Source organism: Gymnoscopelus microlampas (genome assembly GCF_963454915.1).
Source record: "Gymnoscopelus microlampas genome assembly, chromosome: 11".
NCBI lineage: Eukaryota > Metazoa > Chordata > Actinopteri > Myctophiformes > Myctophidae > Gymnoscopelus > Gymnoscopelus microlampas.
Genome location: NC_139948.1, coordinates 30,843,013 through 30,868,613, shown reverse-complemented (window position 1 = coordinate 30,868,613; position 25,601 = coordinate 30,843,013). Strand labels below are relative to the sequence as shown.

The 25,601-nt window shown below is 41.6% G+C and overlaps 3 protein-coding genes across 5 annotated transcripts; 2 read left to right on the top strand and 1 right to left on the bottom strand.

Annotated features, from left to right (window-relative positions):
• Positions 1 to 16,831, bottom strand: hrob (homologous recombination factor with OB-fold). 2 transcript variants are annotated; one of them, XM_084070954.1, is made up of 11 exons: positions 16,655 to 16,831; positions 15,966 to 16,013; positions 14,863 to 15,840; positions 12,934 to 13,017; positions 11,992 to 12,126; positions 10,195 to 10,303; positions 1,765 to 1,850; positions 972 to 1,094; positions 376 to 444; positions 243 to 330; positions 1 to 73 (listed from the first exon to the last, which is right to left on the bottom strand). In XM_084070954.1, the coding sequence occupies exons 1-11, from the start codon at positions 16,655 to 16,657 to the stop codon at positions 18 to 20; spliced, it is 1,779 nt and encodes a 592-aa protein (XP_083927080.1). In that variant the 5' UTR covers positions 16,658 to 16,831; the 3' UTR covers positions 1 to 17. The 2 variants fall into 2 exon arrangements, with proteins under 2 accessions (XP_083927080.1, XP_083927079.1); XM_084070953.1 differs by having other exon boundaries at positions 243 to 444.
• Positions 16,832 to 17,767: 936 nt separating this feature from the next.
• asb16 (ankyrin repeat and SOCS box containing 16) lies at positions 17,768 to 20,905 on the top strand. Of its 2 annotated transcripts, none has more exons than XM_084071134.1 (7): positions 17,768 to 17,914; positions 18,109 to 18,513; positions 18,746 to 19,013; positions 19,188 to 19,596; positions 19,732 to 19,815; positions 20,129 to 20,239; positions 20,488 to 20,905. In XM_084071134.1, the coding sequence occupies exons 2-7, from the start codon at positions 18,183 to 18,185 to the stop codon at positions 20,671 to 20,673; spliced, it is 1,389 nt and encodes a 462-aa protein (XP_083927260.1). In that variant the 5' UTR covers positions 17,768 to 17,914; positions 18,109 to 18,182; the 3' UTR covers positions 20,674 to 20,905. The 2 variants fall into 2 exon arrangements, with proteins under 2 accessions (XP_083927260.1, XP_083927259.1); XM_084071133.1 differs by having other exon boundaries at positions 18,106 to 18,513.
• A 1,651-nt stretch (positions 20,906 to 22,556) lies between these two features.
• On the top strand, positions 22,557 to 25,579 carry tmub2 (transmembrane and ubiquitin-like domain containing 2). Its single transcript, XM_084071734.1, has 3 exons — positions 22,557 to 22,675; positions 23,493 to 24,130; positions 24,221 to 25,579. The coding sequence occupies exons 2-3, from the start codon at positions 23,508 to 23,510 to the stop codon at positions 24,612 to 24,614; spliced, it is 1,017 nt and encodes a 338-aa protein (XP_083927860.1). The 5' UTR covers positions 22,557 to 22,675; positions 23,493 to 23,507; the 3' UTR covers positions 24,615 to 25,579.
• The last annotated feature ends 22 nt before the right edge of the window (positions 25,580 to 25,601 follow it).

Here is a 25,601-nt window from a genome sequence, read left to right as displayed (position 1 = left end):
TGATGTCAAGTTTAATTTCAAAGCAGCAGGTTTTCCTCTGGTAACTCTCCCAAGAGTTCATCCAGGTCATCATCTGCAGAACGAACAAACAAAGGTCAGATACCAGATATTGGTTACAATACATACAACAAATATTCCCACTTCATTCTTTATTTACTCATCGTCTCCCTCCCTAGATCTCTCTTCCTGCCGTCTCTCCCTCCCTCCTCTCCATAAGTATTATCAAGTGTGCAATATCCCACCTGCACCCCAGGCTGGGTCCTGCAGCGCTGTGTTATCAACACAGCCTAGGTGAGCCTCACTGGACTGATCTCTGGAGCCTGCTGGGACCTGTGGTCCCTGATCTGCCTCTCCGTTCTCCTCCTCATCAAACACCAGCTGCATCCTAGACACGGGGTCCCCGGGGATGCTGGGAAATCGGATGGGCGACGGCAACACAGGCTCCTAAATAGAAATGCCATCCATTGTTAGGAGACAGCTGACAGCCTGAGACGACAACGTTTTTATCATCGTACTCGACTTGTATCGTGATTTGTTGATATGTGGAATACAGAATACAGCTGAAACTAACAATTATTGTCATACTGGATTCATCTCAATTTCTTATTATGAATTATCTGAAAACAAACCCAAAGGCAGAAAGGACACACACAGATGTGCTATGGGAAATACATAATCAAATAAATAGCTTATAACTCATAGCTATACTGACTTTTCATCACACTCCAACATTTTGGATATGAAGCCTTCATCAGGGTCCAACAGGTAATGCCATGCAACCAGGAGGATAATATATAATCAATGATCAATGGTGTTGCTCATAATTAAATAAAGGCAACATCCCCCCTCAAAGGTATCAATATCACACAAATTAGAAAATACAAAGTGGTTTACAGTAGAGTATACATACATCATATCGCCATGTGCTTAGCCCAATAAGAAGCATAGGACAACATGAGAATGAGACTCACCAGTGCTGGTGGGGAGAGCTGAGTGGAGGGGAGACAGACTCCATCAGGGGGGTAGAGCCTCAGCAAGTTGTTGGGAGTGACATTCAAGTAATGGTTACGATGGGAAGGGGAGAACACACCCACCTGTCCACACGGCAAAACAGACAGAGGTTTGAGGCCAAAACACAGCACAAATGACATACAAGCCCCTGTATCTCAGTCATAGTGTAGATATTTTAAGTGATGGGGCGCATGGGATTCTATTACCATAAAAAGGTTCAAACTTTTTGTTGTGTGTTAATATGCACACTAATACACTGATTACAGGGAATAATCATGTTGTTCAAAAGACTAAAAGTTCAACAACACAACAGCATTGCTCCTAAGTGTTAAGTTTACTTTAAAACACAGAAAACATTACATGGTAAAATGTTTCGGCCACAGTTGGCCTTCATCAAGTCTGATGATGGCCATGATTTGATTGAAGCATTTACATCCATAGTCTTAGCGTGATTGATTATGGCAATAACCTGTGTTTACATGTTTCATTCAAGTCAGGTCTCTCATCGTAACTTGCAGCTACATATTCAGACACATATTCAGATATATGTATTGTGTATGTCTGACAAAGCATTTACATGCCCAAATAAATTGAAAGCTATGGGGTTTGCTTAGGCCGATTGAGGCATTATCCCAATTTTGGAAATGAGTTAACAGTGTTTACCTGAACATTTCAATAACCAGAGTACTGCATTAACCAGGGTAACATAGGCTGAATTAAAAGCATTTGAATAGTCTACTTGAGTGCTCTTACTTGTTTGAGGAGTAGGACAGCTCCAGCCTTGAGCTCACCCAGCCTGTCCTCGAGTAGGGACCTATGCACTGTTCCCTGTATTTCTCCTTTGGGGACACATACAAACATAAGAGCAAAGTCCTTGTGATGGCTGACTCAGCAGCCACACATTGAGCCTATGGTATGGTGATTCCTTTTGGTTTATTTATTTAGTTGGTTTATTTTCAGTTGTACATTATACACAATTGCCATCTAATATATGTAACCACACACAACCCATTGGAATAACAGTTTATTGGTTAGTTGTTTTTCTATGAGTTTGTTTGCATTTGATTTGACTGAGTTTTCTTTGAGTTACTAGTGCTGTGGGAGGTTTCTGACGGACATATATGGACATGAGGGGCTGGCCAAAGCAGAGGGGATCAGCTGCTATGGATCTACAGCTAATCTGGACAAATTGGATTGAACCACAGTCCCTCTGTACCATGGGGTGGGGCAGGGGTTTTGAGTGTGTGTGTTTAATGGTAGTCTTTGTCTTTTCCCCCTTTTTTGTTAACAGTGGTCTGACCCATCCCTATATATGTCCACCTCCTGTGTCATTCTAGTTAGTCCAGTTTTCAGTTCAGTTGTGTTTGTCTGTTTAGTTATTTAGTTTGATTTGTTTATTTTGAGCACATTTATTGTTTGATTATTTTGAAACAAAGCACAAAAAGAAAAATAAATACAAAAAAAAGGAACAGTCTTTTAAACCAACAACCACGTTTCCCTGTGTCTCTCCTTCCGACCAACTCGGTCCCTGACAGTCCTCTACTGTCTAAAAACAAAAACACTGGAACTCCGCCCACGACGCCGGCAAGATGGCAGCACTCTAGAGCTGCTCTGACCTGGCCAATGTAATCCGCTTAAAAAACAACATATTCCCGAATAATTTATGGAGTTCTAAAATGTAATCTCACCGTACTATGAACCAAGAAGTTAGGAAAAGTGAAAGAATTAGAAACAAGTCTACAACAGCCCGGCAATCACACTTCTCTCCCCAACGCGGGCGACGAGAGATCACAAGAACCACGCCGCCGGTCACAGCCGAGGCGACGCCATTATCACCCGAGTCTGGAAACTACACAACAAGTATGGACCCCGGCACCGAGACGATCCTCGCCGAGATCCGGACCTTTCGACAGGAGGTAAATGGACAATTGGAAACTTTGACTGTGTCCATGACCGAGATACAACAGTCGGTCTCTGGTTTGAGGGTTCGAATGGACGAGGTTGAAAGTCGAGTTGGTGAAAATGAAAATGGCTGCGCTCTCAACCAGAGACTCCTCGGCTTTTTGCTCAGGAGGGAGAGAGAATTAGAAGACAGATGTGAACTTTTGGAGAATTCCTCCAGGAGAAATAATTTGAGGGTCTACGGGGTCCCCGAAGGGTCAGAATCGGGGGACACGGTAAAGTGGGGTGAAAACTTCATCAAAGATCTACTACACTTGCCCCCTGAGACTGAATTACGCTTGGAACGTATGCATCGCTCTCTAGTCAAGAAGCCGGGAGCAACGGCACCAGCGAGATCTTTTGTGGCTAGATTCCTCGACTTCCAGATGAAGGAACAAATCCTCACGAAGGCATGGCAGGAGAAAGATCTGAAATACAAAGACAGCAGAATCGGCTTCGATAACGACTACTCCCCCGCAGTACAGCGTAGGCGCAAAGAATATGCTGATATGAAACGTCAACTAAAAGCTAAGAACATAAAGTTCAAGTCCCGCCATCCTGCAAAGCTACTAGTGGAGCTTCCAAGCGGAACAAAGACCTTCTCTTCAGCGTGGGAAGCGGCCGAGGGACTGGCAGACCTGGGCATAAAGACCGACCTGTCTGAGTGGGAGAAATTGGACCGAGAGCAGAGGCGCATCGGATGGCAGATAGCCGGCAGGGACGGAGCGACGAATGCGGCGAAAATACGCAGCGTTCTTCGCGACGCAGAGGAGCTGCTGAAGCCAACTGGGGACTAATTCTTCAGAGGAAACTACAATTCAGTTCGGTGAGAGTGAGTAATCAATAAACGGGACGTTATGGGACTTAATTATTATGGTAGACCGTTCAGTAAAGTTTAGACACAACATTGATTGTTGAAGATTGGAATGGCGACCTTTTGGTCATCTATCTACTTTTCGTTTTTTTATCTCGACTTATTTTGTTCTCTAGGAGGATTGGGGTATTGTTTGTGTTAATATAAATCTCTCTGTGAAGGAAAAAAAAAAAAAAAAAGGAAAAACAAGAAATGATGACAAGTCATATTATACCAGCTGCATGCTGCATGTTGTAATTTATTTATTTTTTGGGTTCAGTTAGCCTATTTAGGCAGGTGGATGGTGTGTATGCATGTGGGTGTGTGTGTGTCTATATGTAGGTATGTATAATTGTATGTATGTGTATTTTGAAACTACTTTTCTGACTATGTATACATTGTATTTTGTGTGTGTGTGTGTGTGTGTGTGTGTGTGTGTGTGTGTGTGTGTGTGTGTGTGTGTGTGTGTGTGTGTGTGTGTGTGTGTGTGTGTGTGTGTGTGTGTGTGTGTGTGTGGGGGGGGGGGTGTCTTTTTATTTTAATTTTTCTTAAATTCACTATATCCCAGATTTAAATTCACTTAATTTCACGTAAATAACAATGCTGGTCTGATGGAAGGTTAACACATGGGCCAAAGGACAACATTAGCTTGTTTCAATGTGAACACACTTTAGGACAAATAGAAGGTTAAACATGTGTTCATGATATCTTACAGAAGGTTATGTATAATTTGGTTTGTAATAAGTTAGGTTTACCATAATGGGGGGGGGCGGATTCTTTGGCTGGGGGGGGGGTTTAACTCTATTGGGCTATTTATCGCGGCCAAGACCTTACAAGGTCAATTCTCAGTTACTTTTTTATTTTCTATCTTAGCGTTGCTATGTTTCATCAGGCCCGGACGACTCTTTTGTCGATCTGGTTACTCCTATCCCTCTCTTGGGTGGCAGGCTCCCCTCAACTTTGGAGACATGTTAACCAGCAAAGATGTCAGGCAGTGGGGGGGTTGCCACGCGGAGAGAGATTCACTAAATTGTGGGTCAATCGTTTTGGAGTCCAGAATGCTCATGTATGTATATATGTTCAATGTTATGCCATATTGCGATTTGTTGTTATTGTTAGAGTCAGCACAATTTTTCCTTTGTTAAATGTTTTCTCTTTTCCTCTTTTTTCTCATTGTTTTACTCGCTCTGTGCAGAAGGCGTCCCACTTAGGTCACAATCTAGAAGGATGGTCACATTTCCACGTTTTGATACCATGGTGGCCACACTTAAGGTCATAAGCTATAATGTTAAAGGCCTCAATAATCCAATCAAGAAGAAGAAAATTCTGACACAATTAAAACAACTCCATTGCCAAATAGCCTATATACAAGAAAGTCATCTATCAGATGCTGAACACAAGAAACTAAACAGATCCTGGGCTAGTCAGGTATTCTTTTCCTCTCACCCAAATAGTAAGAGATGTGGTGTAGCAATACTAATCCACAAGATGGTGCAATTCACTCTTAAATCCCAGTTTAATGATAAAGAGGGCAGATACATTCTGGTTAATGGCACAATTGACGGTACAGAGGTGTCTCTCCTAAATGTTTATGCCCCAAACGATAATAATCCCCAATTCATAGCAAAAATATTCAAATTAATATTAGAGAAATCAAGAGGTATACTGCTGATGTGTGGAGATTGGAACACAGTACTATCGCATTCGCTCGACAGGCTGCCGGCTACAGGGACACCCCTCTCCTCAATGTCGAGAGCTCTTAAAAATAACTGTGGTGAGGCCGGATTGGTGGATGTGTGGAGACACATGCACCCTAGAGTAAAGGACTTTACTTTTTACAGCAATCCAAATGATTCCTACAGCCGCATTGATATGATATTTACCCCCAAATCTGAAGCTTATAGAGTAATCAAATGTGACATTTTACCAATTACATTGTCAGATCACGCACCTGTAGCCCTATCATGGGATTTGGGAGGGTCCTATTCATCCAAGCGGTGGCGACTTAATACAGGATTATTGAATGACACTGAGTTTGTAAAATTTATGGAGCAGGAAATAAAACTCTATCTTGAATTCAACATGACACCAGATATCTCACCCGTGACACTTTGGCAATGCGCCAAGGCATATTTGAGAGGACGAATAATTGCTTTCGCATCTGCCAAAAAGAAAAGAAACGAAGAAGATCGAGTTAACTTAGAAAATACAATTAAGAGGCTAGAACGCCAACACAAAGATCAACAACTCCCTGAAGTACTTAGAGGGCTTAAGAATGCTCGACAAGCACTGAATAACTTAACATCTGAGAAAGTGGAACGTAATTTAAGGTTTCTCAAGCAAAAGTACTATGAGAGTGGAGACAGATCTAGCCGATTATTAGCATACCGCTTAAGGAAACAACAAGCCTTATCGACAGTAACCAAGATTAAATTACCAGATAACTCATTTGTTTCAAAACCAAAAGACATCTCGTCCGCCTTTGCAGACTTTTATAAAGTACTGTATAAGAACACAGACACATGTAATGATGCTAATGAGATAAAAACATATCTACAAACAATTCATCTTCCTAAACTTTCAGAAGCAGCAAGAAACAAAATGGAAGCCCCGGTTTCAGAATCCGAGATTAAAGAGGTAATTACCACTCTAAAAAATAATAAAAGCCCAGGCTCAGACGGCTATACAAACGAATTCTATAAAAAAATTGCAGATTCTGTCTCCCCACTTCTATTACGAGCCTATGAACATTCATTTCGGACAAAAAAACTGCCTGAGACTTGGGGTGAGGCCGTAATTACAGTAATTCATAAGGAGGGGAAGGACCCCACAATGTGTGGCTCATATCGGCCTATTTCCTTATTGAACTGTGACTTGAAAATACTGACAACAATTCTGGCCCGCAGATTGAACTCGATTATAAGCGAAATCATACATCCTGATCAAACAGGGTTCATTACAGGTAGATACTCTGGTAATAATATACGCAGGCTCTTGAATGTGATGACGTACTCCCAGAAGGAACATAAAGAGTTAATGATTTTGGGGCTCGATGGCGAGAAGGCCTTCGATAGAGTCTCTTGGGAGTTTTTACTGCAATCATTAGAGCATTTTGGATTTGGGCCAACATTCATAAACTGCATCAAAGTACTTTACTCTAACCCAAAAGCTTCGGTGCGCGTAAATGGAGATAGCTCCTCCTCCTTTGCCTTGGAGAGGGGTTGCCGCCAAGGTTGCAGCTTATCTCCTCTACTATTTAATATTTCTATAGAAGTCCTGGCCCAATTGATAAGAGACGAGAATGACATCAAAGGAGTGAAGATAGGGAGAGAGGAACATAAGATTTCGATGTATGCCGATGATGTCCTCTTGTACATCACGGAACCAGCGACATCAATACCCTGCCTTTTAAATAAAATAAAGACATATGGACGCTACTCAGGGTATAAGGTCAATATTGACAAGACAGAGGCTATGGACATTGGAGGGCTTATACCACAGCAAACCAGGTCTCTCTTCTCTTTTAAGTGGCCAAGAACTGGGGTTAAATATTTGGGCATTTACATAACGCCAACAGTAAACCAACTATTTGAGGCAAATTATTCTAGTCTCATTGGTAAGATCAGAGAAGATGTGGACAGATGGACGGTCCTGCCCCTCTCTTTGATCGGGAGGGTGGAGATAGTACGCATGAACATCTTGCCTAGACTACTATACCCATTCCAAATGCTCCCCATACCAGTACCGATCTCTACATTTAACTCCCTAAATAAATTGATTTCGCGATTCATCTGGCAAGGTAAACGTCCAAGAATTCGATTTAAAACATTGCAACTGGCCAAGAACGCAGGTGGACTGGCCCTCCCCAATTTTAAGTATTATTTCTGGGCGGCCCAACTGAGGTCCATGACCATGTGGCTGGAGGATGTTGAATCAACTAGATGGTTAAAAATTGAAAAATCTCTATGCATACAGGCACAACTAGCAGCCCTCCCTTTTTCGGGACATAATATCAACGTAGACGCCATTGGTGCCTGGTCGAGGTTCACAATGAAAATATGGAAGGATGTTCAGAAAGAGTTTAGACTGCCTCTCTCAACATCTGGCCTGTCTTCAATTGGATGTATTAGGGGTTTTGTACCATCAAGGCTGGATGCTGGATTCGGGGGGTGGAGACGGCTAGGTTTGAGGTTCATTCACCAGTTATGTCACTCCAGCCAGCTAAAGTCATTTGATCAACTCAGAAACGAGTTTAACCTTCCTAGAACCGATTTTTTTAGATACCTCCAACTTAGGCACTTTTTAGAAAATCACGAGGACTGGGACAAAATTAGAAGCCCCTCTGGTCTAGAATGCTTTCTGATTGACATCCAAAAGGGAGCTTCAAGTGGAAAAATTATTTCTAATTTGTATCAAAATCTATTATCAATGGCTCCCAGTGACACTCTTTATATAAAAGCAAAGTGGGAGGCTGAAATACAACAAGAGATTACCCAAGAAGAGTGGGTTGATGCCTGCACTGAAGCGCACAAAGTAACAAACTCTAATTCTTGGAGAGAATATCAGTGGAAAATTATGAGTAGGTTTTTTAAGACCCCGTTACTGACTGCCAGAGCAGGCTCTACTCCTACAAGCGAGTGCTGGAGGAGATGTGGTGAGCAGGTCGGTGACCATGCACATATTTTTTGGGCATGTCCTAAAGTACGGCAGTTTTGGAATGTAGTATTCAGCGATATTAATAAAGTCTTTGATACTCAAGTACCACAAGATTTCAAGACGGCTATTCTAGGAATTGTGCCGACGGGTTTCGAAGGCAGGAAGAATATTTACCTCCTTCAGATACTGTTAACAGCAGCCAAAAAATGCATCACAATCAGTTGGTTGAGTCTGCTCCCTCCGACCCCCGAGCAATGGTTGAATAAAGTCAAAGAGATTAGAGATATGGAAAGAATCACTTATTTGTTGAGGCTACAAAACGAGCAATTTACCAAAAAGTGGACGCCTTTTGCACGCATTGAGTTATAAGATGTATATATATATATTTTTTTTTTAAAAGAGATTTGTATTGTGTGTATTTGATAGCCTGAATGTACGGTATGTGTGTGGATATTACATAATGTGTTACAAGTGTAGGTGTGAGGATATTGTACATTCTTCGGTTCTTTGATGTTTGTATATTTCTCTTTTACTCCTGATTTTTATTTTATTTTATTAACTGTATGTCTTTTGTTTTGCTTTACCTTTCTTATTCTTTTGTTTTTGCTGTCTATGCATAAATTGTGTCAATCTGATGATAACAATAAAAAAAATAAGTTGCAAAAAAAAAAAAAAAAAACACTACCAACTGCAGTCTAAGCACTGCCATCTTGTCAGTTGCCGTTAGTAATAGCGTAATGTGTCGCATAGCGCGGTAACTTTCACAGGTAAAATTCATGATGTGGATTTTACCAGTGAAAGTTGCTGCCCTATGTGAGCCTGTCACCAGGCTGGCCATGGGCTTTTTTCTTTTTCTTGTGGATCTACAGTACCATATGGATTTTATCTGTGAACAGCCTGATCGCCAGAGAATTAGTATACATTGCACGGATTTGTGCATGTCATTCCGTGCATAGTCGCCTAGAAACCCCCAAATTCCGTGCATATGTACGGGGAGTCCCACGGTGGGCGTAACCAGTCGCAACCCGGAAAAACCCGGAAGTAGAGCAGTCCCCACAACAAAATTTACGATTCTGTGCCTATCGGTACGTAACTCAAACGGCGCTGAGTAGGCTCAAGGGAATGTCGCAATGTTCAGGACGGCAACTCGCTCGCTTTAGCTCGCTCGGTGGTCCTTCACACGGCGACAATTCCCTTGAGACTGCGCGCCTCCGAAATGGTTTAGTCACAATGGGGGAGATGCGAGGCGGCTATGCACGGATTTTGAGAAACGTTGAAAAACGTTCAATGAGAACGTTTCCTCTGGCGATCGGGTTGCTGTGAAAGTTATCATGTTCCCTATGTGGGCTACCATTCTATGTGAACCTGACAATGTGTTGATACTCTACCTGCTGCCTGTGCGCATGTGTAAACCCAAGCATATTTCAGTAGCTAAACTCTGGTTTCCTACTTGATGTATGGAGCTCAATCAGTTAAGTTCTCAGTGAGCAAACGTCCAATATGAGGCAAATAGCACAAATCTAGCTCCCCTCGCTCTTACACACACATTATATTTTCCCTCTGAGCCTCTTTTCCCTCTTTTGAGTTCAACGGGTACGCCATGTGCCCTGTGAAGTACTCCGAGTTTGTGTTAACACTCATCTATGCGTGTAGTATCTGTGTGTGTGTGTGTGTGTGTGTGTGTGTGTGTGTGTGTGTGTGTGTGTGTGTGTGTGTGTGTGTGTTTCAACTACCTGTTGGGTCTTTAAAAACAGCCTTGGCGTCAGCGTGTGTGTGGAGGATGCTCTTTAATACCACGGCCATGTTGGGTACCTTATTCTTTGGTAGTTGTTTCAGGGCAGCCTTGGTAGAGGTATCCATGAACAGTGAGACAAAGAAATGAATACAATTAGATAACAGTAAAAAAGAAACTAATGAAATTAGATGACAATAAAACAGAGACCACCATTTTGGAGTGCTTGCAACAAGTTACAACAACTGCCACTGATCGATGCTCATAAATCAAACAGTCATCAATTATTCACACCAAGCCACTGACGGCTGTCCCATGTTAAGATGGTGGAAAAACAACATGGTCTCTAGAGGGAATGACGATGACCCACTGATGGGATCCAAATGCTAGAGCCCCCTAGTGGGGCGCAAATTGACTGCAGGAGGGCCATACCTGAGATGGAAAATGACCTAAAAATAACTATTGTTTTACATGAAAATTGTCATTTATAATTATGGAATTGCCTTATTTCTAATAATATAATTTAGATCTAATGTTGACTCACTTTATTCTGTTTTCAATCATAATAAAAGTTCAAGTCCATATATACTAAGGACTGGTTTGCAAGTTCGTATTTGTTGGACGGGAAGGGGAAGGTTCTCATAAAAACTTGGAAGGGGGCCTCATGGGGAAACGTTGAAATACCACAGAAGAGATAATTATAACAGACTCCTCAAGTGTGACTCTGTTCTCACTTCTCAGTATGCCAATAGTACTCGCAAGCTAGGATGATGATGGCAAATAAAGAAAGAAATGTGGCTGACATGCAGAAAGCATGCCAATGATAGAACCAGCAACTGTCTTTTCACCTCATCATTATACATAATATATACAGTATAAAGAACATTGGGCCTCATTCACAAAGCCGTTTGTAAATGTCCTACTATATTTTAGCGTAGATTTTAGTGTATTTTATAGGTAGACGAGCGATTCACACATTAACAGTGGAAATAGCCGTTCTACAAGCTCACAAGTTGCACAGCGGTGCATTGTGAGCTTGTAGATCTGCCATTTGCACTATTTTTTTAAAATAAATGTTTCAACATGGAAACAATTATGCAAAAATAATTGTTATTATCTCAAACAATTGCGATTAGGCGCTAATGTAATAATTGTGACAGACCTACTTGTATGTATCAGATGATACATCAGACCTATGCGTAAATCAGACGTGCATTCCAGTGCATCCCATTTGCATTGTTCCACACTCCATTTAACACAATAAAAGGCAACCAGAAATAGCCAACGTGAAACCAAAAACAGCATTGCTCTGAGACATGAGTTTAAGCGTACCCGACGCAAGAAATCGAAAAATAATGATGAATCACTCTGTTCATGGAAACACTTGAATTTGCACTCAAGTATAAAATATGTGCATACCGAAGCTTACTGAATGGGATTATTGAGAATAACATTACAAAAACCTGCCTTCTTTCCATTACATAAGAACAAGCTTCTTTGCAGTGATAAGGCTAAGTCAGGAGGTGACCCTTGTGGTTCCTCTGTACATTGTACCTGCTGCTGTTTCGATTAATTAATAATTACTTTGAAATTTTCATTTTATTGTCATTCATGAAGCTATTTAGACTGCAGGCAACAAGGGTTGTGTGGCATAGTTGAGCCACTTGTTTACTGTTTAAATGTTGCATGTAAGAATGCACATCCCACCAAGAAAGTTCCCTCAGTCGGTGCTGGTAGAATGTTCAACTCCAAAGAACAAAACAGTTTATTATCATTATATCATTACGGTGAAGATTACCTTGCGAAGCACCATGACCACACTGTAGGAATGTAGGAAACAAGAAGGATTCCTTTCATCCAATCCCATTTCTGCCTTCATCATTGCCCAGGGACCACCACTGAATTCCTCCTCCTCATTCTGTGAGCTAGGACCCTGTAAATGAAGGTTACATCCACAGGAAAATTACATTCTGAACTGCTATGACTTTTCAACTGCTTGAACCGTTTCTGGCTTGTAAGGTCAGTTGTTTGTGTCTGATTGGTGGTACAATAACATTTAAGATGTTTTTGTTTGGAGCCCACCGGTTGGCAAGGTCAGCCATCCAATAAGGCAATTCCTTTATTAGTCAGCATGAGTGAGAATTCATTGCCATGTTATTAGGGTTGGGATCCGGAACCGGAGGAATCAGATCCAACACTGCGGAACCGGAATCGGTTCCATCCCATTTGAGACCGTTTCTGGAACCGTTTTTTATCACACTGACGGAGCTGGCATGTGGACTTCACGTCTGCTATACAATTACAATACCGGTGGTTCTCAAACGTTTACAATTCAGGGACCATCATAATACTCTCAGAGTTACAGACCTGTTAGGGTCCATTTGGAACCTCCAATAGGAATCATTAAAGAAAACCGTTAAGGAATCTGACCGTTAAGAGGGAATCGTTAAGAAATCGGAATCGTTAAAATGCTAAAGGTTCCCAACCCTACATGTTATAGGCTGTGCTTCCACCAAATATCTCAGAACAGAGTGGCATACTTAGAAGCCCCCTTAGCAACAGCTATGGTAGCCAGGCAGACTACCACCTTATTTCTCAAAAATGGTCTATATTGCCTCTGGAATTTATAGCACTATACAGTGGGTTGTCACAGGGAAACAAAAAGCTGAAATACATTAAAGTGTAAAAGTTCTGGAGGGGGACTTAAATACATTTTGTGTGTATAACACTGTGACCTCACCTGGCTTGGTAATCGAGCCACAGCACCATGGGCTGGTGTCTGAGGAATAGACACCACTATATCATCAAGGCTCTGCCCAAGAGACTGCAGTACAGAGAGAACAATTTATTAGTATATGGAAGTGTTATAATGCATAAAACAAACAAATAAAAGGACAGATTTCTTTGAGTCTTCATTATATTATGAAAATACATTCTGATTCATGTAGGAGCAGTAAAAAATAATGAACTCACATGTGACTGTAGTGTGCACAGTCAAAAGTAAAATATAATTCAAAGTAAGAACGAATAAATACATTTAATCCATTAAAACCGGGAAAGCATCCATGTTATTTTAGATTTTTGCGTTGGCTATTCAAAAATAGCAGATATGCAAGCTCGCAGTGCGGCACGAAGTGAGCTTGGACATCTGCTATTTTTGAACATTTTTTAAAAGTCTTCTAAGTGTGAGAACCACTGATTTAGAATGTAGAATCGGCCTCAGGCCATAATGGGTTAAAAGGGTGATAAAACCCCCAGTTTAATTTCGTCTCTACTCGCACACCACTTGACTTTAAACAAGACGAGTGAAAAAGCCCTTCTAGCAGCCTGAGAAAAGTGATGTAAACTAATTTACTAACATTTCCAACCTAGTTTGATTTATAGTAGCACGCTCCCACTAGTGGGGCTATAAATGAAAAACAAACTAAAATTATGAATGAAAATAAAATAAAACAATTAATATTACCACAATGTTTGTGTGTGGGCACTACATCTTGTATATTCACTGAAGGAGTATAATATATCATAAACAGCAGAATCCTTCATTTAAATAAAATAGAGGGACAAAGACAGACCGTTCCTGTTATTCGCTGAAGAACTCAGACTAATAAATCCAGCAAAGCTTCAGGAAGTCTTTTTTATTCAGGTTTCTATTCTGTTCTGCTTGCATTCCATTTAAGAACCTGCCAACAAACATCACTTCAATTTGCTCCTGATGAGCAGACGGTGTCTTTCATGGCTGAAGCCTGAAGCCGTTGGGTGTGTGACTGTATGAATAGGTGAATGCATGTCATACATACAGTCTAGGTCAGGGGTTTTCAAACTTTGCGATACACATCTTTAAGGACTCGGAGGCAACAGAGCATTGAAGGGGAGGCTTGGAGAGACGTGGGGGTGAAAGCGGATGATCAACAGGAAGTTAATGTACTTAAAGGATAACTGTTTTTTTACAACCAAGGTTTATATTTTAGCTTGTAATTAAAGTAAATAAATGATGAGTGTAATTTTTTATTTATTTACTGCTTTCTATAGTTTTAGCATTTTTTGCGATATTTTTTACAGTGGGCGGGGGCATTCTGTCCGGTGGCTAAATAGGCCTTTTTTACACAATACAAAAGGTCCGGCTGTCTGAGATGGCCAGATGTGAGTTATTGGGGGCTAGAAGAGCTACTGTAAATAATAATAAAGAAAACGCAGGTTTAATGTGTTAAAAAAAGACATATTTAGCCACCGGACAGAATGCCCCCGCCCACTGTGAAAACACTGTAAAAAAGATTGTGAAAATTGCTAAAACTATAGAAAGCAGTAAAATTAATTTTTTTAACACTCATCTTTTATTTACTTTAATTACAATCTAAAACATAAACATTGGTTGTAAAAAAACAAAGTTGTCCTTTAAGCTAGTGGTCGTGATGTATATCTAAGAAATTCTGGCATTTTAGTGTGATATTTGTTATCAATATTTATAAACTTATGTTGACATGATGTGGAAGTGTAACTTCCTGCATTTAGTACAGTTATTAACTACATTTTGTCACAAAGTGTTTTTTTGGATGGTCTGCAAAGCAGTAAATGCGGTCAATTTAAATGGAACACAAAATGCAATTGAGATCGAGTTCCTTGTACACACTATTACTGACTGAGTCCAGCATGTGTAGATGAAACTAACCTGCTGTGGCAGGAGTCCAGCGGGGCCAGGGAACCGTCGGGTCTTTGGGCGGTTAGGGTCCGAGCGTGGCCTTCTCTTGGGAATTCTATTGGCAGCAGATACCAACTGGACCAGATGGTTGGTAAGAACAGGGGTGTGGTGGGGGTGGGGGCGAGGAGCGAGACCAGGTGAAGACAAGGCAGACGGTGCTGGAGAAATAGGCTCAAACATGCTGCGGCCTTGTTGGGAACGTCCAGGTGTTTCCCACAGTCTCTGTGACTGGCAGGGCCCTCTATTAACTGGTCTTGGGGAGGGCCCAGAGAAAACAGCAGGGCTTCGGGGAGGGGGCGGTAGGAAAGAAGGACGTTGACCTGGAGATGTGAAGGGTGCATTGGATGAGGTGGTATGTGGTATGTTACAACTAGATGTCTGATTGGAGGGAGTATTGTGCGAAAGCAAGCCCCCACTGGGTACACTTTGTGTCCTTCCACAGTTTGAGGGCCGCAGCTTTTTGGCTGAAGATACATTTGTCGCCGATGGTGGTGCAAGGGTTTGAACAGACTGTGGGATGTGGGTTCCAACCTCCATCTGGGGATCACTCTCATCCAGGTCTGCCAGATCAAGATCCCAATCATCGAAATCATCCTGGGGCAACACGGTCTTCTGCGGCCCGTTAGTGTGAATGTGAGAATTTCCTTGTATGGAATGCTGAGGAGAGTTATGGGAGGAAGCATGGAATTGCTGCTGGACAGTAGATAGCTGTCTCAAACATGGAGAAACTGTCTGTGCAATAGCAGTCTGTGCAATAACAGCTGGTGTGCTACTGTGTGATTCAGTGGCATTATGGAGGGTGGATGTTTCTCCAGTTTGCTGGAGGGAAATTCCCTTCTGTCCACCGTGAGGAGCAGAGGACGCACGCAGAGTAGATGATGTTACAGCAGCTGCCACACTGGCAGGTAGACACACTGTTGGAGGATCCCAGTCTGTCCCAAGCAGGTCCTACCAAACACATGCGAGAGAGAGCAGAACCTAAAATCAATAAGGCTACATAACGCTAATCAATGAGAACACTCTTGGACTTGCAAATAATGTCCTTATTGCAATCAGGTGTGAATAGTGGTCACCTCATCAAAGTCGTCTCCAATGCTGAATAATCCATTTAATTTGCAGGCCTGAAACAAAGAAATATTGCTGTATAAATGCTGTATATTTCAAACAAAATACATGTAATATGAAAACAAACACTGCTTACTTTAGTGACATTGAGCTGTAAAAGGTCAGACTATATTTTAGGTAATGCTAGTGGTAACAGGACCAGTGGGCACTAGGGACATCTGGACACCTCGATGTAAAATTGGCTATGTTGTCCAAAATGTTTTTTTTTAAGTTTTTAAGTAAAGTAAAGTATACATGATTAGAATATGCTTAAACATTAGACAATTAAGGTCTAATATTTCTACAATTACTACAAATAGCTACAAAATCTCTAGCCCTGAAACATGACTGTATACAAGCGTCATGTGAACCATGGCTACAAAATCTCTAGATCCAGTCATTTTGAGTCATAAACAAGTTGAAGGATAAAATTAAGTCTGATAATTAGGTACCGTGCATGTTCATGTATACTTTACATTACTTAAGACCATTTTTCAAATATTACATTTTTTTACATTTTGGATAAAATAGCCAATTTTACATCGAGGTGCCCAGATGTCCCTAGTGCCCACCATAGAGTTAAACATAAAATAAGGGTGCCCACCTATCCTGCATCCATGCTAGTTTGCTATTAGCTCTGCTGGACTGGCCCACTTACCATTGCTGCTAAGATCCCGACAAACTTATCAAATCACTACTGACACGAACACGAACCAGAGTGAGATATAATCAATTATCATTTAACGACGGTGTATAGTGTACATATATTCCACTGTCTCTCATCGTGCTACTTTAAACAGAAAGGACTGTTGATACATGAAGAATCGTATGCAGTTTCAGCTTGGCGCGGCTACGTTCAAGCAACTAACCAACGTGCTTACGTATTCAATGTTTACTTGACGTGCTTGACAGCGTTGCCAGGTTTTGGGAGAGAAACAAGCAACCAGGTCTATAAAAACAAGCCCAAAAGAAGCCACATGAGCACTTTTAGCATTGGATATTTATTTGAAAATATCAGAAAGTGAAAAATGTGAAATATTATTGAAACATTCTAACACCACAAATTGGTACGGGAGTCCCTAGCACAAAACATAATTTAGATGGGGCAGGGGAGGGGGTCCGTGGACAAATACATATTAAATTGGGTGTCCTTGGCATGCAAATGTTTGAACCACTGGTTTAAATAATAATACATTATTCTATGTTGGAAACAGGCCCAAATAAACAACTACACTTGACTTTAGAAACAAGCCCCCAAAACTGCAACCCGCAACTACCAATATTTACAAGCAACTTTACAGAAAAACAAGCCCAAAATCGCTTATAATAAGTGGACATGGCAACGCTGCTTAAACGGAGGGGGCTACATCCGGAAATATAGAATAAAACATGTATCCAATTATTCCATAACTTTTGATGGATTATTTAAACAAAAAAGTAAAACATATATACATATAACTTTTGCGACTACAATGTTTTGCTTTTAACTTTGAAAAAATAACTATATTTCATTATGTATATAATTATATGTATTTATATTTGAACAGATGACAATGGCAATATCGTAGATCAGTGTGTAAATCATTTCCATGCTCGATGCCACCCATTGGTATAGGGTAATAAAGAAAATATTTCTAAAAGAGAGCCGATTGGGAGGGGAATATACCTCTTTGATAATACTGCCACCTAGTTACCATCTTTAGGTAAGACTGCAACAGAGTATCAGTTTGCATTCTCATCTATTAATAACCAGTGCTGGACAACAATCTTGTGACTGCGTCCTCACTTTTTAAAGGACGTCTTCTTAATGCACATATTCATAGAAATATGTCATTCTAGAATGAAACTTGAACATGTTCGTGTTTATATTTGACCTGTCCATTGTCTGCAGCCTTGTGAAAACTATTTTCACACTAGGGTGAGTAAAAGCTATTCTGCATTATATACCTCTTCTGAAGTATTGTTTTGCTCCTTCTGAATGTAAAATACATAATACATCCTAACTTAGCTGAAACTAAACCTGGGGTTCTCTCTCTGTCTCAACCATCTACCATTTTAACAGTTTTTTCTTTTCTTTAAAAAAAAATCAAACTGACTTTTACTGGCCAGAAGACCTAAAAATACTGGCCATACAGTGTCCCGTGCAACGACCAAAACACCACTGCTCCAGAGCCTCAATTTATGTCATGTCAAAGGACACTTTTGCCTTCACATCTACGTCGCTACGCTCCATGAGATTGGAGCAGGAGTTTCAGGATTGGGAAGATGCGAGGCAGGCGTTGGCTCATAGAAGGGCCATGACCAGGGCCCCTCTGCCCCAAGCACCCAGGCCTCCTCGTAGGCCACTCCAGGTAGTTAGGGCTCCTCCAGATCCAGTTCGTTGCAGAGACACGGCTGTGCACAACACATTTATGTGTGGGGGCATGCAGGGAGTGTATACCGTGTTAAAGGACCCAACTATGGTCAATGCATTGATGGAGACCGTGCATGAGGAGATGGTGTGGGCCCCTGAAATGGGTGAGTTATGAAGCGTGATAGGATCCTGCATTACTCATGCATACATACATACTGTATATTGTTAGTTTCACAGGACTCTTATTTAGTTTTTATATGATACATAAGTGCCAAACATCCTAAATACTAGATGTAACAGAAAATGTTGATTGGGTCTCTTTTTCCTCCATGTACTGTATATACACTCTCACTGTATACAGTATACTCCTCCCTCCCTTTTGTGCTCCACTGTCAGGCATGTGGACCCTGAGCTCCAAAATAAAGCAAACATCAGCCTTGCGTCTCGCTGCCAGCAGGGGGCACACAGGTTGTGTTGAGGAGCTGCTGTTTCGTGGGGCAGAGGTGGATGATGACCCTGGTGGCAAAACTGCTCTTCATGATGCCTGTATAGGTGGCCACACAGTCTGTGTTCAGCTGCTGCTTTCTCATGGAGCAGACTCAGACCTCTTAGCAGCAGACGGCAGTGCCCCTCTTCACCTCTGCACCTCACCCCAGTCATTCCAGTGAGTGATAAAGTTCAGAATCAGTATGATGTTTATTGTCAGGTATCTTTGCACATGAAAGGTGATGACGAGGTTGTGTAATAACAATTCGCTGGAAGTGGAGAAGCCAATGGTTTTCAGGTATTTGATGTGTTGGTACTTCACATGGTCAACGTGTTGTGTATTTTCTTCCAGGTGCGCTAACCTGCTGTTGGAAGCTGGGGCCAATGTAAATGTGAGGACAAGAGAGTCGAGCGTCACGCCTCTGCATGTGGCCACTCGTCTCGGCCTGGAGGAGCATGTGGAGCTTTTCCTGTCCCATGGCGCAGACGTGTTAGCTAAGAATCGAGAAGGAGAGACCCCTCTAAATGCAGCCTGCTCTGCAGCTGAGAGGCCAGCTGAGGCAGGGCGGTATCTCCGTGTGGTCCAAATACTGCTGGATGCAGGCGCAGACCCCTGTACTGCAGGAAGGAAGCTGCATACCCCCCTGCACAATGCCTGTGCAAACTGCAGTCCTCGTATTGCAAAGCTCCTTCTTCAACATGGAGCCAGGGCAGACATAGCCAACTGTGCAGGTTACACACCCATGGATTGTCTATTCCAGGTGCAAAGTGACTGTGGTGTGGAATGCATTTAGGGCATGAGCAGGGTCAAAGAACAGCTAACAAGCATCTCAAAGATTTCCCAGATAACATTAACAGGTAGCAGAAAACTTTTTTTCTTTCTTGTTCCCATAAAGGTAGTTGAGGATTACCCAGACCAGCAACCTGAGGCAATAGCACGTTCACTCCTTAACCATGGAGCTAAGCCAGCTTCACCCAAGGTAAAGCCAACTCATGTTCCATGTAAGATGATTACTGTAACAAAGTGATAACTGGAATATATTTGTATCAATGCAGATGTACTTTGTATACCTACTGCACATGCTATAATCCAGAGATACTAATCCCCCACCCCAATCTGCACACTTCCCATTGCTGCTAAAAGTGTTTTTACCTTGTATTACATCAAGTATTATCATGCCACTTGCCACCCCATAATTCACTGCTTGTACCTGTAGTATGAGTGACAAATAAAACACTCTTTATTCTTGAATGTTTGGATTAAAGCAGCCATTGTATTGTCCCCATGTAAAGATGCTGAAAAACTGTGTGCTCTCCCCTGCCACTGTGGAAGTCATGCTGAACTCATATCCTGTTGTCCCTGCCTGTGAATGGATGGAATCTCTATCAGCTGAGATCTGTGTGGTGAGCTTCATGATGTTAATCACCTCTCCTCTCCCCCTCCATTTCACTACAGTCTAGCTTTAATATTTTCACAGCAAAATCCACAGTGTTCATTTGTAATTATGATTGTCTGGAGTGTCCAAATGGACCCTTACAGGTCTGTAACTCAGAGGGAGTGTACAAATGTGTCCATAAGTAAATTGACACTTACAGTAATACTGTGTTGTTTTATCTCTCTTCACCACTCTTGCTTTCTCTCTCAACCTCAGGAACACCAGTCCTTCTTTGACCTGGTTCGTAAGATGAGTGGTCAACCACGGTCTCTGCAGCACCAGTGTCGTTGGGCCATACGGCAACACTTAGGGGCCCGATGCAATGTAACAATCAACAGATTGGAAATTCCGACTTCTCTGAGGGCATATTTACTCCTTTTCAATGATGGGACATTCCAATGAATACAGCCTGTGGACTGTTCACAGTACTGAAATTTTCTACCAATATGCTCCATTGTCATAAGTACGTATTTCCTGTTGCTAGATCTTAAGCAAATGTTTCATCCAAATATTTCTGCCTCTTGAAAAAATAAAAAAGTATGCCAATAAATACGATTTCTGCTTGAAACGTCCCAAAATGGCATGTCATTTGTGTGATTTTAAACGACATGCAGTATAAGACCAACGTTTCAGCAGTCCAAGGTTAAGGATTTGTTGATACTGTGTGACTAATAGTGAAGATTTTAGTCAGAAAGTCACACCTGATGGACCTGCACCAGAACTGCAGTTGTTGTGGCCAGAAATAATTATGTAAATTCATTGTAATAATAATATTATTAGTATTATTAGTATTATTAGTATTTCTAATAATCAAAGTAAATAAATAAATAATAATAAATAATAGTAAATAATAATAATTTACTACGGAAAGTCATCTTAAAACGCATCACTAAATTGCAGTTTTTATGGCTGGTTCACGCAGGAGCAGGCTTAATCCAGAAATGTGTACCTCTCTGAGTGATGTCATTATGTCCTGTTCTTCAAGTTGATCCTCTAGCTAGCTGTTATCTAAACTACTCACACTGTGCTGTGCTATTCTTGTCTGGTGTCAACCACTGATACTGGCTGGCTGGCTGGCCATGACCTGTCAGCACTGGTGGAAAGTACATTTTTCAAGTACTGTACTTTTTAGGTACTTTTACTTTACTGGAATATTTCCATTTTTCAATACTTGTACTTCTACTCCACTACATCTCAGAGGCAAATATTGTACTTTTCACTCCACTACAATTATTTGAAAACTTGAGTTACAAGGTACTTTTTAGATTTTGATTATTATTACAATACATGCATTTACCACTTCAGCCCTATTTAAACTTGGGCTATTTGAGTTTTGTAATAATAATCAAAAGTAACTAGTAACTAAAGTTTTCATATAATTGTAGTGAGTAAATGTACAATATTTTCCTCTGAGGTAGTGGAGTAGAGGTAAAAGTACTGAAAATTGGAAATACTCCAGTAAAGTAAAAAACACCTCCAAACTGTACTTAAGTACAGTACTTGAGTAAATGAACGTTACTTTACAGCACTGCCTCTGTCAGATCAAATACTGCCTTGTCTAAGCACACAGACAAGTTGCTGTCCCCCAGAGCAGGTTCGAAATGCTGATTAGAAGATCAACATTTTTATCAATGTGTTTTGTATTATGCTGTTTACTCGACGCGTCAGCAGCTCCTCAACTCCCCCAAAACAAGCGCTCCCTCAGTCAAATGTTGCCATGTCCGCTTATTATAAGCCACTTTGGGCTTATTTGTCTGTAAAGTTGCTTGTAAATATTGTTAGATGTTGCGGGTTGCGTTCTTTGGGGGATTGTTTCTAAAGTGTAGTAGCTTGTTTTGGGGCTTGTTTCTAAAGTCTAGTAGCTTTTTTTAAGTCATGGTTCTAGTACATTTTTTGGGGCTTGTTTCTAAAGTGTAGCAGCTTATTTTGGGCTTGCTTCCTAATGTTGTTTAAACACTTGGTTTTCATGTCAAGGTACCCCAAATGAATATGAATTTGTCCACGGACCACTGTGTGCCAGTCCACTCCCATACCAGATTTGTGTTGTTAACATGTTCTTTTAAAATATATATATTAAAAAGGTTTTACTTTTCTTTCAAGATTTTTTGGAAATTAGCAGATCTACAAGCTCACAACACGTCACGAAGAGACCCGTTGTGAGCTTGTAGATCGTCTGTTTTCAAATAACCAACATTAGAGTGCTCATGTTTCTTCTTTTGGCCTCGTTTACCTAGACCAGGTTGCTTGTTTCTCTCGCAGAATCTGCCAACACTCCCTCTGTCGCGCAAACACACCGGTGCTGACGTCACGCCGTCGACTGTGTTTATGTGGTGGCTTTAACGGGCTGTTGCTAAACTAGCATTGTGTGTGCTGGATCTCCAAACATGATTTGATTACACAGTTGGTAAGGCGATGCACGTTTACATGATTTCAACTTACAAACGCTCAAATGAGAAGACTTGCATCCGAAGCAACACTTCGTTAAAGTACGCGACCATTACATTTCGTAGGCTCGTAGGATTGGTGTAAAAACAGGCGAAGGTCGTTTTTCTGTTAGCAGGCTAGTTTGCTAGCGCTCGCTAACGCCATAGCCAGGAGAGCAACAACATTTTAAACTATGTTCGCCATGATCTAAGGGTGGTGGCTCTTAAAGTGAGGTCCGGGGACCCCCAGGGGTCCTTAAGGCGGTCCCAGGGGGTCCCCAGCAAAATGATTGATAGTTAGGAACCAAATTGGACCCTTGTGTGGCTGTAACTCCAAAGTAACCAAATGGACCCTTACGTGTCCATTTGGTTACATTTGTACACGCTCAGAGTCATGGTGGTCCGTGGTCTAATGCAGGGGTACTCAAAGTGGGGCCCGGGGACCCCCAGGGCCCTATATGCATCAGCTATTTCCAAAAACTCTTGACATTCACAAATGTTCTAATATTTTTGACATTAACGCCACATCTTGTATGGGGGTCCTTGGCACAAAATATAATCAGATGGGGGGTCCGCGGTCAAATACACATTCATTTGGGGGTCCTTGACATGAAAGTGTTTGAGAACCAATGATCTAAGGCTAGCAAGGAAGCAAAGGCACATTTATACAGGCTCGTCACTAAAATTGTTGTTCTATCGACTGTAATTAGACACACTATTGTGATGAATGTATGCTATATCTACCTTGAAATGAGAGAGAAAATGAATCGTTTTTAATCATGGTCCTTCCTGTTTCAGGATAATAAGATCGATATGGCGGTGTGTGCACTGACCATGTTGGATGGGATGGGAGATGAGGTGATGGCAGCAGGTGGTGTCTTGCTCCTGGTCTTGGCCCTGGTTTTGGCTTGGCTCTCTACGCATGTTGCCGATAGGGGAGACCATATCCTGGGCACCATCCTCACTGTCGGGGCCCATGCCTCTCTCATTGGACTGGGAGGCCACAGTAACTATAGTGGAGGGCCTCCAAGCTCAGACACACCTGAACAACAGACACCAACACCATCTCAGGAAAACAAGCCAGAAGAAGGGGAACCGGTTACTGAGAGAGGGGAAAGTGAAGGGAGTGGGGAGACAGAAACAGACTTGCTGCTGAACATACAGGGCAAACAACCGCATACTGGTAGATACCATCCCGATGATGATGACGACGACGACAATGACGAGGAAGATGAAGAAGGTGGAGAAGAGCTAAATGATGGTGATGAGGAGGATGAGCTGGATGAAGAAGACAAAAAGATCCCAAAGTTTATGCCAGTGTTGTCCCCCAGTTCTGCAACTACTACCACTACCATCACTGTCCGTTTGAAGTTCCTAAATGACACAGAAGAGCTCGCTTTTTTGAAGCCACAGGACACAGTGGGTCTGCTGAAAAGGTTAGTGGATTAAACACAAATCTGCATATTTTACTGTAATATATTGTAGCCCATGTGTATATTTTGATGGCTCTTTTTCTCTCCCCCCAGCAAATACTTTTCAGGTCGAGAAAGTCAGATAAAGTTGATCTACAGAGGGCAATTGCTACAGGATCCCAAAAGGACTCTGTTGTCCCTAAATATCATGCACAACAGTGTGATCCATTGCCACATTTCCCAAGCCTTGTGTGAAGCCAGTCCAGAAGAAGATGCTCGATCCGGGGCAGGCTCGGGAGTCGGGTCTGGGGTCTCTGGAGGAATCAGAGCTGCAGGTCTAGCTCTTAGCACCAGTAGCCTGGTGGTGCCTGTTTTTGTGGTGATATTGGCTGTAGTGTGGTATTTCCGTATTAACTACAGGCAGTTCTTCACTGCCCCTGCGACCATCTCCCTTGTGGGAGTCACTGTGTTCTTCAGCTTCCTGATCTTTGGGATGCACAGTCGTTGAGTGGGAATAACATCAGATGCATCACAATGGAAGGAAGTCTTTTACTCAATTTGAATGTTGGCATTCTCGCAAGGCCGAGTAAAAATAACAGCAGTGTCAGGTTGCACCAGGAGAGAGAGACAAACTAATCAAAAGGGGCCTTGGTGCAAATGCCACTTAGGCAACTGGAATCCTGCAGTATGTTTGTGTGTATGCAGATTGTGCAGTCTGTGCATGCACCAAGAGGAAGCAGTGTGAGAGATTGTACAGTGTAAATGGAGCGGCGAACGATCTGCATTGTATGCGTGTTTGTATGAAGTTCAGACTAAACTGAGCTGTTATTTTCCTCATCTTGAGAATGACACCAGTGGTTCATGTCTCACTCATTTCAGCATGTTCTAACAATCTAATTGATGTGATATGCTCTTTGAGTGTTGCTGGGGACAAGGGTCATGCATTTGTGTCAGACACATTTTATTTCATTCACTTTTCTTAACTTTGATAGATTTATTTTCTTTCTGAAATACAGTATGTGAGGTGTTTGACAGGAAAATTCACTCAATTTAAGACTTGAATATTTGGAACCACTCACTGTTTGTGCTGGGTAGCCTATGTTTCCATTTCTTATTCTTTGAATGACAAGCTCTCGGAAATCAATAAAGGACTGTAACAGCAGCCTTTATTGCAAAGCTGGAATTTTCTATGGATTTTTGTTGCTTAATTACTCCATGCTGATATTTAGAAATAGGCTAATTTAATGAATAATCAGTATCGCTAGACCTAAAAACACGTTTTAATGTAAATATGGTGTATTTACTGTAAAAAAAAAAGGAAATATAACCAATCAGGTGAATCTGCATCTGGCACTTGAAGGTTTGAGGGGGCAGTGACACATTAGAAAATTGTCACTGGGAGCCCTTTTTACTCTTATGTACGTTGGACTGGTCTGGCTTCAGTGCTGAATAAGATTAAAGCAATTAAAACCATATTCTTGTTTCGTGATGACTT